The sequence below is a fragment of the Phallusia mammillata genome, chromosome 2, assembly GCF_965637545.1.
Source record: "Phallusia mammillata chromosome 2, kaPhaMamm4.hap1.1, whole genome shotgun sequence".
NCBI lineage: Eukaryota > Metazoa > Chordata > Ascidiacea > Phlebobranchia > Ascidiidae > Phallusia > Phallusia mammillata.
The window spans coordinates 19,963,943-19,975,483 of NC_137253.1; the positions used below are offsets into that span (position 1 = coordinate 19,963,943).

Sequence of the window (11,541 nt, forward strand, 5' to 3'; positions counted from 1 at the left end):
GAAACGGCCAGCACGAAGCATTAAAACAGGAAACAGTCGTAACATCATCGGACGGAAACTGATGCTTTTGCGAAAACTCACTACAGCTAGATAGGCGGGTGCACGACGGCGGACACATAACACACGCCATGCAGCCGTTTGTTTTTATTAAAAAAACACTCGCACGTCTCCTATCAGTGGATTTAGGAAAAAGACAAGAACAAAAACATCGTGCAAAAGTGAGGCGCCAAAGAAAATTGCTTGCATTTACCACATTTGTTTTAAACAGCCTCATGATTTTAATTTTTGTTATTTTCTTTGAATGTTTGGCACAGCCTGCACCAGATAAAAGTCGTTACAAACCTGTGATTAACAATGGATTATTTCCTACTTGATTAAAAATATAAAAATTAAACGCCGAATGCTAGTTACAATGTTAACTTTCTAACTATGCGTCGTGCCAGCGTAACAATAACCTCAATAAGCAAACTATGTTCCACAAGTAAATGGGGAGGGGCGAAAATGAATATCACAACCTATCTAACACTAGTCTACTTGTTTGCGTTCACATTAGTCAACGAAGACATAAGCTTTTGAACTATACCTGTTGTGTGGTAATTGTTTACCAACGTAAATACACTTTTGACCTTGGAATTATTCTTGCCAACTTGAAAAATATAGAAATCGTGGCATTGTAAACAGTTTGTAATGTCATTTTTTTCTCACGGGATTCGAAACCAGGACACTCCCGGGGACGAATCCCGTTTTTTTATGTCTGTATATGGGTCAGGCGCGCAAGACCATTCGGTCAAGTTTCTGCCCAATGCGTACCACAGTGCTCAGCCCTGAAACCAACATTTTGTTTCTTATTTATCATTTACATAAATGGAAACAACATTGGTTTAATAACACGACTACAGGGGGAGAGCTAGTAGACGACCCCACAACTCCACTTCCAGGTTTCGAGACGACTGGGTAGCAGCGAAGCGACTGCGATCAAAACATAACAAGGTGGATATCGGACAGTGCATCAAGGCGATACCGCATTCAGCGACTGTTTCCAAAACATATCCGAACACGTATAAGTTTTTGAGACGTGGGAATCATACGACAATATATTCAAATAAACTTCTTAACATCTTTCTTTAGTTTAAAAAGAAAAACAAGTCACCCAAACTAATTATTATAGAATATGAATGTATGAACTGTCTTAGAATCATGCCCCGAAGCAAAATTGGCCTTCAGTTCAAGTATGTTTTTACACAAACATTTGCCGCCTTCACAGTCTATTTAGAGTTTAGACAGTTGCAAGTCATTTCAATTACAGCATTCTGAACATCCCAAACACATCCCTAACACTATTCCATCTGTGCAATTATTAAATCACCCCAGTTGTGTGACTTTTTTTTACTTTTTGCCTGTTTATATTTATTTATAAACGCGGATGGTTAGATTGATAATAATCTATACCAGGGCTACTCAATTAGTTTTGTCAAAGGTCCAGAGAGAAAAGGTAGAAAATACCAAAGGTTCAGACACTTCTGTCAATCATGCAATTGCAACGTGTCTTAGCAAATTTTAGTCATAGCTAATGGGAAAAGTCGCGATCCCGAATGTTTGTGCCGGGAAAATCTAAAGCTTAAATTATGCACTAAAAGTTAATTTACTCCATGCAAGAGTATATGAGCTCAACGACACACAGAATACATTTTGTCTGGTTTGTAGGATTACTTCGTACGGCAATGATTAAGCATTCAGTTGTTACATCACAGATGTAATTGTGCGCAAACAATCGCTGTTTTGTTAATTGTGTAGTGGAATAATGGACCATTTCCGTCACAGTTGGACATTCTGACCTATAACATAAGATTTTGGGTCCTCGTAGCCGGCCTAGAAATCGCTATGCGGACCCCAGTTTGAAAACTGCTACTTCATAGCAATAAATAAGTAATTACCAAACAAATGATAGTGTATGTAGCCATAATCAAAACACCGTCGAGGTCCACATCCAACGTCCCAAAGGTCCGGATGTAGACCGCGGGCCGCCATTTGAGTAACCCTGATCTATACGGTTCCTTCGCGAACTCATATATTTTATTTTTACGCAAAGTACCATTTCTACGATTTTTTTATTTTGAGTACGTTGCCCATCCCAAAGTTAGTCCTGTTTACTGACGGTCGTGTAATTGTGTGTTGCTTTATCAATTTTTAGTTTTACACTACTTTCGATAAAAACACTTCGAGTAATTTGTCAATAGTGGTTGTTTTTAATTTGTGAAAGGAAACTGAGCTACATGACAGTATGTTACACGATTGAAGCTGTTAATTAAATATATTATGAGAAAAGCAGTCGGAAGGCGTGTGTATGTGTCTACCGCCATTTGTGTTGATGACTATTTTCTGTTTGATGCTTCATGCGTCGTAACTATTGAAGACAGAGATGCGAAAATATTTAATATCGAAAACTGTATACAAGCCGCTTATTTTGAAAACTATTAGATGAAACCGTGGGCGTAAAATGTTCCTTAATCAATGTTTAACGTGTTCACCCCCGAGACCGTGCGCCACACACTTGGTAGTTGTACAAACATCATCAATTTACGCTGTTCAAAAAGCAATCCAAAGACCACTTTGGCGAAACAAAAAAAATCGTAATGAGCTTTATTTCAAATTTTTATAATTTTATCGACAATAATGTTTGATAAATTCTGGCATTATGTTATACGAACACTTGTTGGCCAGGAAAGATGAGTACGAATCTCAATACTTTTTTGCGGTAGGTTTTAGTTTGCGGCCAACGTGAAGTTATTAAGTCAACATGAACAATTTAAAAACTATCTGAAAACTATATCCACCCCCAAACAACCTAGTCAGAATATCTATGTATTGTCTTGAGTGGCAATCAGAGTGAAAAAAGATTCAAACAGCACACTCCTTTACAAAAACGCATACTCCTCGCTCATCACATTACGTATGGCCCAATAAAGGCGTTTATGCCGCATAATCCCGTCACCAAGCACTCCAACATGGCAAGGCTAAGGTTAAGGCTAGAAAAATCTAACCTGCGGTGGGATTCTAACCCACGCCAAGAGTCTTTCAAGGACTTCTCGCTTTTTTTAAAGCCCAAGTGTTACGGAAAAATTGTCGTCAATCTTTACATGCCGAGTAATATATTGTATTCTAATATTTAAAACTTTAATTCTAATGTTGAAAACAGGTTAGGGTTATAAGTTTTCGGATCTAACTAAATTCAAATGGAATTTTATGCAACGAACTGTTGCACTTATATATTTGTTTCCAAGTTTGTTCGTTTGTTTATATTATGCTTTTATTATACAATATACTTTCCTGCAAAGTACTAGATATATAGTTTGTAAAAAGCAGGTCAAAGACTGGCTCGTTTTAACATCTCCGAGAATAAAAAACAATTTTGCTAAGCAAGACGTTAAAATATACTGAATACTGCTGTTTTCTCGCCGATTACAAAGTTGTGATATTCGAACACCAAATGTTTGTTTTTATTTGTAAATATAATCTCTTCCAAAAAAAAGTTTTAAATTTTGGTTGCATAACGGGTGTATATTTAAACATTACTCTACTTTCAAGTAAAAATAAAAACACGTCGGGTAATTTTTCAACTATTGTGGCTTCAATTTTAAAGGATTTGAAATGCATCAAAGTATTCTGTTGCACAAGCGAGCCTGTTAATTAAATGTTTCGAGGAAATAGTCGGATGGCGTGTGTTATGTATACTGCGCGCATTTATCAGCAAATATGTTGAATCCGTCCATTTATGAATGACTGTTTTCTGTTTCGTTGCTTCATTCTGAACAGTTTGTTGTTCGCGAAGCAGATCTTTCTTGCCTCTAACTATTCGAAGGGGATTTGCCTAATATTTTTGTAAAACACTTATGGTCTACTTAAGCTTCTGTATACTTTGAAATCATGTTTGAACAAAATGCGTAAATACGTGAACATGCTGTAATTCTACAGGTTTTGTCAATATATTGTCAAATTGTGTTAAAAGGTAAACTAACCAATGGCCAGCGGTTTTTCTCGAGATATTTCTTCCAGAATTGATGCAAACTATTCAAACGCAGATGAAATCGAAATCGTGGCCTGGATACAAAGCATTGTAAGCGAAAGCCCTAGCGGTACAGGCAAAGAGGTAAGCGTTTGCTTAAATTTAACTTTAAATTAAAATAGTTGTCAAAAAGTTTTACAGATTGATGTTTCAATTTATACAGTGCGTTTTTCATTTTTTTTCCATGTTATACTTTAGAAACTTGACTTTAGATCAGCGGTTCCCAAACTGGGGTCCGCGGTCCTTTAGGGGTCCGTGAGGCATTTTTGGGGGGACCGCGAAACGGTTAAAGTAATTCTATAATCTTATTTGGCGTCAGTTTGTGCCACTAAATAAGTTTAAATCAAACTAGAATTGAGAATCGACTGTCTCCATTGCTAAAAATTTTTATTGAATGACAACTATCAAAAATGCAATTGTTCGCGCACAATCGTAATGTTTTTGTCCTGTTTGTGATGTCAATGCTGTCTTTGAATGATTGTTATGCGCAATTTTGCATAACTAGCTAAAATCCTGCAATCAACTTTCGTTTTTATGAAATACACATTTAGGCTTAAGGACCGCGAGCCCTCGAAATAATGGCAAAGGGACCGTTTTGAAAAAAATATGAAAAAGTTTGGGAACCACTGCTTTAGATGGTCACCAACTATAGATCAAGCATGAAATTACTTTAGATCTTTTCAAGATTTCCTCTTGCAACATGTACCCCTAATTCTGTACAATGCGAAAGAAAAGAGGTTACGCCAGATTGGAAAAAATGGCCTAATGTATTTTGGCGGATGCTTTTATTAAGCCTGCACCCATGGCCGTCCGGAGAGGCCATGGGCCCAGGTTAAGAACCACTGATCTAAGCTATCAGCTAATATCACAAAATTTAAAGCATAATCTTACTGCAACGACCTCTAGGTGTGCAGCCTGGCCCTGCACCGTTCGTCACATTAGACACCCTTTTTGTAAAACGCGTCCGTCCTACAGCCTGTCCTCCACGACGACCCACTATTGCATGTGCAACAAATTTCTTGTTGAGCAATAAAAGGTAACGGTGACGAATAACATTCGGACGACAACGTCAATAGCGACGGCAACGGTTTTTCTGTAAACCACAAAATAACATATATCAGTCATACGTAACCATTATGACGTCATGACGACAGTTCACATTAGGCAGTTTGAACAGTACACGAAAGTCGCCAATTAAATCTACATTAATCAGTCACATTTTACATCAAATGACATCCAATTACTTATAATAAGTTCAGTTACGGTTTAGTATACATTAATACAAGTTAAACAGAAATGAAATAAAAACATAAACGTGTGGAGTATCGTGTATTGAAGTTATACATAAGCGCGTATAATATCGTACGAGTGACTGTGATTGCATGAACGTTTTATTTCGTCATCGTCACCTTTTCAGTACTCGACCCTAAATGTCAGTTGTCGCTGTTTAACACCTTAAGCACGATTGTACAGTTGCGTCATCGTCACCTTTGCCACTATATATTCACATGTGTTGTAACTCTCACACTTAATATCTTTTATTCTCTCATCTCAATAAACTAACTTTAAGGTTAAACGCCGTCTTCTTAATCGGACTAAGCTCAGACAAGCAGCAGCTCAGATAGGCAAGGACTTAGAGTATTAACATCTACAGCGAAAGATACTTCTGTAGTAATAAGTACGACGTCATCAGGACCAAAAACCCCTACAAACGTACCAACTGTTCGGTAACGAGGTTTGCACTAGCTTGCGGCTATAGGTTCTAAAACTGACAATTTAGCCCTTTAGCCAGTGCTGTTAGCATTGTTAATTTCACTTATTCAAACAGACACAGAAAAGTTAGCCTAAATTTACTTATCTAGACTGCAAACGTAACAACTGATGCAGCTCATAAAAACGTGGCGTTCAAAGCACTTGCTCTCTAGCTGGTAAATAATTACGTCACGATTAAAGTAGAGCTTAAATCAGCCAGGTGGAACAAAAAACAATTAATAGTAATCGGTAATTACTAGCAAATAAGATGCAACAGGCGACGTAAGGGCACCCGGGTGTTAAATTCCATGGAGCTTTATAAACATTTGCTTGCTGGATTCGTTGCAGTTCCACGGTCACCGAATTTTTTTACAGCGGGCCAGGTATTTTCAATAATCTCGCGCGAGGGCCGCATGGCTTACCACTGGAACACGCGAGGCGGTTTTGACGGGAAGGGCAAGGGCTTATGGCTTTCAACAATTTTAATTTGTTCAGATGATACCGCTGTTAAATTGTAAAATTATGAAGAATCTATACGGTATTTACTCGATTGTAAGCCGCCCTCGTTTATAAGCTGCCCTCGATTGTAAGCCGCACGCTGGAATTTTACATACTATTGTTTAGTAATACAGCTTTCTGTTGTTCCATAGTAAAACTATCTACTCATATTTGTTAGTTACGTTGATGATAACTGTACCCATTAGAACGTATATCGACGTACAATCTGTACACGCATACGAATTTTAAACCCCAAATAAATTAAAAAGTTGGGGTGTAGAAATAATATCGGTATAAAATCAAAATGTAAGCCGCCCTCGATTGTAAGCCGCCCCCGATTATAAGCCGCACAAACGGCAGTTAAAAAACTATATAAGCCGCGGCTTACAATCGAGTAAATACGGTAACTGTCTCATCTACATTCTAATGCCACTATATTATATCACAAGTAACAAAATAAGGCAATTGTTTGTTTGCGCACAAGTATTATTCCTTGCTCTTGTTTGAGACGTGACAGTGGTGACACACAACTTTTGGATCATACCCAGTGGTGGGATTCAGCCGGTTCGCACTGGTTCTATAGAACCGTCTCACGAAATTTTATGAGATCAGCGAACCGGTTAGCATTACTGGTTACTGTCAATGAACTTTTGTAACAAACCGGCTGAAAAATATGACTTTCATGATAGAAACGGCTGACAAAAAAATTTAATCCCACCACTGATCATACCTATGTTTTGTAATCCTGTTAGGCTAGGTAAAATTATTACTAAAATCTATTCTGCAGGCAGACATGGGCAATTCGTATTCGTCATTCGTATTCGAATGCATTCGAATACAGGTTTTGCCACGTTCATGCTGTATTCGAATGATTTTGGCTTTCGTTCCATAGTGCATGAATACAATTCGAATAGTTGATGTTATCTTTTGAACCAACAATTCATGAATACAAAAGCTTGCGTAAAGTTATTTGAATACAATTTGAATTGTTGTAGGTTTTTGCCAACCTAAGAATTTGCAAATTTTGCAAAAGGGTTTATTAGAATAGTATTCGAATTACACGTTGTTGTTTTTTGGTCAACTATTCATGAATACAAATACTTGAGACGTTTTATTCGAATACAATTCGAATTGCTGCCACCTTAACATTACGAAACAATTCGTGAATACGAATACTTAACTCGCATAATTCGAATACAATTCGAATTGCCGAACTTTAAAAAGTGCGTAGAATTCATGAATACGAATACATGCCTTGGTTTATTCGAATAGTATTCGAATTACTTATCGTTTAGGTTTGGTCAACAATTCATGAATACAAATACTTGACTCGTTTTATTCGAATACCATTCAAATTGTTGTCACTCAAAAATTACCAAAGTCATTCGAATACAGTCATGCAGGTATTCGTTAAGTATTCGAATACAGGACGCTTGTATTCGACCCCATGTCTGTCTGCTGGTTTGGGCAATCTTTAAGATAATGCGGTAGAAAATGTTCTGTAAAAATGTTTTATTTTGTTGTACCAAAAATACTATCACGGGTCGAATAAAATGACACCTATAAGGCCGGATCCAGCCCGCGGGCAGTAGTTTGGTGACCCCTGCTAAAGGTGATCTTATATTCGTTTAGGCCCCATTTGCGTTACGTGAAAACCAGTTCTTACAAAACAATGTTATCCGAAGTAAATTTGCCAAGCCCGCAGCAAGTGGGAATGATCATAATATTCGATGCTAATTCGAAGTATATTTGTAGTCCTAAATTCGCGGGCAAAACGGGAAAAATAAATACGTGTGCTCATTCCGAAAGAGAGACATATAACAAAAACCTCATCGTGTTTTCACCGCATTTGGAGAGCTGCGACGCTTGTCCGAAAAACTATTGAAATCTATGAGGCTCAACGAGAAAAATATTTAGCAACTAGTGATCTACAGAAATATTGCAAACATCTTTATTTCTAGCTGGATAATTTTACATATGACCTACTTTGACAATGTGTTCGTATTTAGTTCAATGTTTTTGGTGTCTATCCAAGTGAAAATTAGTTTGTTTCAATAAGGTCAATAACGTCAGAATGGCAGTTCGACAACTGTCTGTAACGCAAATAAACATGTACCGCGGAAATTTGTTGAGCTGGCGCAGAGAAGAGTTCAAAGACACGGAAAACATGACATCAGCTATGATTTCCTTTGGAAAGAATTTGCCGTTATACTGTACAAAGTGTACATGGTGATATTATCGAGCTGTTTGCATTGCTATTCAACTACCCTGTCAGATTAATAACCGCACCTCGCTTGCTTCGGGCACAATGTCACAGTAACAATTTGTACACTATGAGCGCTACAAAACATGTACACTATGAGCGCTACATAGGGCTTGCATTTTGTACAGTTGCGAAATCCGAAAATCTTACAAAATACCATATTTGCACTTCAGTACAAGTTTGGTCGCATTAATATCGCAAACATAGATAATACAACATGGATTAACGTAAAGCGAACTGCAAATGTATACTTTCATTGTTCCGAAAACAAGCAAAACTTATAAAAAAACATTTTGTTAAAATCACAAGAAATACTTGATGGTCACAAACATTGCAATTCATATACCCGAAGTAGGTTTTTTAGAGAATATAAACTTTACGAATAGAAAGTTGCAAAATTGGAGTTTAGGTACGTTGCCAAATCGGTATTTTGCAGGTGATGTATACAATTACTGTCACATGCTTAATATTTTGTTTGGGGTGTCAACTGTCGTCCCAGACCGTACGCCGTCATACCTTTTTGTGAAGCAACCTGGTTGGTTCCCATCTACAATATAAAATGTAATTCTAAGTTTAAAGAGTTCTTGCACACATAACAAATTTCAAATTTACCTGTAAACCAATAACATTTCGTCCTTCGCGAAGCTTCTGCTCGTCCAAGTCACGAACATTTTTATCAGCGACTTTTACACCGATTGTTGGACCCTCATAACCATTGGCGGTGGCTATTGAGCTTAATTTGTAGAGGGCGACCTGTACTTGGCTGAGGTTTCCCCCCTCATACAAGTCTACTGTCTGTACAAAATTGTATGTGAAATGCATTTCAATCTAACGCATATTGTGTGTTACCGGTGTTCAAAAGCTTACTTGAAATAAATTCATCTTATCCACTCCATAACTTTCAGCTGCTTTTAAAAAATTCCCAATGTTTTCCATCTCTTTGTTTTTTTTCATTGCCTTATTGTAAAAAGTATATTGATAAGAATATAGCAACACAAATTCCAGTTTTTTTCTAGATGCTTACCGGAATAGAACTTGAACCAGGTGGGTTTACTTTGCAGCTACCTGATTGGATGGTGTTCATTAGTTTACAAAGTACTTGTCCATCTTTCAGCCATTCCCAAAACGCCTGTTAAAAAACACGACCCAAAGTTATTTTATGCATGATCTATAGTTGTTTAATTAGCATCTAAAGTTAAAATGCTAAAAAGCTAATGAGCACAAGCAAAGTATGAAAAAAACGAGATTTATTTTTGGGGCAATTGATAAACAAGTGACAGTAGTGTAAATTAAAATATCAATCAGTAAAACTTTCTAAAAACATTTATGATTTGAGGTTAAATTTAAGCAAACGCTTACCTCTTTTCCTGTACCACTAGGGCTTTCGCTTACAATGCTTTGTATCCAGGACACGATTTCCATTTCATCTTCGTCCGAGTATTTTGAATCAATTTTGGAAGCAACCTCCCGAGAAAATCCATATCCCTTTGGTCGGTTAGCCATTGTTTAGTATAACTTTTTACACACTTTGAAAATTAATTGACAGATTTACAAAACCTGTAGAATTAGAACAAGGTCACGTATATTTATGCATTCTGTTCATTTTTTTTTTTCAAAATATATGCAAGCTTGGGAACAACAAACACCGGCTTAAAAAGTCGTTTATCAGTGGTCAAAGTTGCATATGAGCGTGTATTTAATAAGCAAAAATATCTGCGATAATTCTTTCACTGTTTACTATACTTTTGCTGGATTGGTTTTGATTGTCTTAAGCTTTTTTGTGCACCTAGGACGCAATTTTTTTTAAAAAACAATATTTCCCAAACAAGGATCCCAAACAGGTATTACACGCATTTTCCTCTCAAATTTTAAAAAACTCTCTAAAGGCGACTGCTAAAAAATCTTCAGAAGAAGTTGAACGTAGGCCGAAAAGACGTTTCTTACAAAGGTACAAATGAAAGCATTCTTAAGTGATACAAAAGCAGCACCTGTGCCGCAGGCGTAAACGTTACAGAAAAATAATTTCGTTTTTACATGGAACTGGATCGAACCAAACAGAATTGGATTTTGTCCATCCAACTCAAAAATAAATTTGTCAGATTTTTCATAAACAATACTTTAAAGGCAATATCTGTGCGCAAAAATGAGAAGTCTTAAGCTAAATTGTATGATAATTTACATGCCAACTGATTAGGGAGTGGTTAGGAAGGGCGGGGCTAGGGCTGAATCTGATAATTATCGTCTTTACTTGCCCTGACAACTTACTACACAAGGCACGTGCTAAAAATTATTGAGTTGTTGTAATTTCAATAAAAGAAAAACAAGATCTCGCTTAACGTTCCATTTCATAACATACTGACATATGACGTGTTACGTGGCCAGGGCTTATTTCAAGAACAAGAAAAGTTCTTCTTAGAATTCTGTAAAAACAAAAAGAGTGTTAGTTGCTTTCAATTTTTTTACTAACTTGTATACTAAACTATGTTTGATAGTTTATTAGGTTTTTAAATGATGCTATCCAACGATTAATTAAATATTACATTCATCAGTGGAGCCACCGTTGTTTCCGTTTCCGTTTCCGTTTCCGTTTCCGTTTCTGTGAATTGAAAATAAGTCCCTGGCGTCTCGTTGCTTAAACGGTTATAGGTGAAGTCTTTTCAAAACTAAAAATAATTTATTACCTGTCTCGTTTTTCGGCACTGACAGAGCAACATTACCTTCCATTCTCTTCCACAGTGAAAGAGTGGCAGCGCTGCTGTTTTTCACGATCGGAGAGATTCTGCTCTCTCAATGTCTCTTTTTTGCACTCTCATGGAGACGGTGGTCTCCTATTTTTTTTATCTGATGTGAAAGCCGCAGTGCCGAAAGTAGCTAATTTTGTCCGCGCAACAAGTGGATTATATTAAAATTGATTAATTTAGCTCTAACTGTTGAAATGTTGTTGACATAAAATCAGGCGTGATAC

General features: G+C 36.9%; 1 protein-coding gene across 1 annotated transcript; it reads right to left on the reverse strand.

The window, feature by feature from the left end:
- Window positions 1–8,674: 8,674 nt before the first annotated feature.
- LOC145212569 (transgelin-3-like) lies at window positions 8,675–10,169 on the reverse strand. Its single transcript, XM_080080736.1, has 5 exons — window positions 9,936–10,169; window positions 9,601–9,705; window positions 9,444–9,533; window positions 9,189–9,371; window positions 8,675–9,123 (listed from the first exon to the last, which is right to left on the reverse strand). Exons 1-5 carry the CDS (start codon window positions 10,077–10,079, stop codon window positions 9,040–9,042), a joined length of 606 nt encoding a protein of 201 aa, XP_079936862.1. The 5' UTR covers window positions 10,080–10,169; the 3' UTR covers window positions 8,675–9,039.
- Between the last annotated feature and the right edge of the window lie 1,372 nt (window positions 10,170–11,541).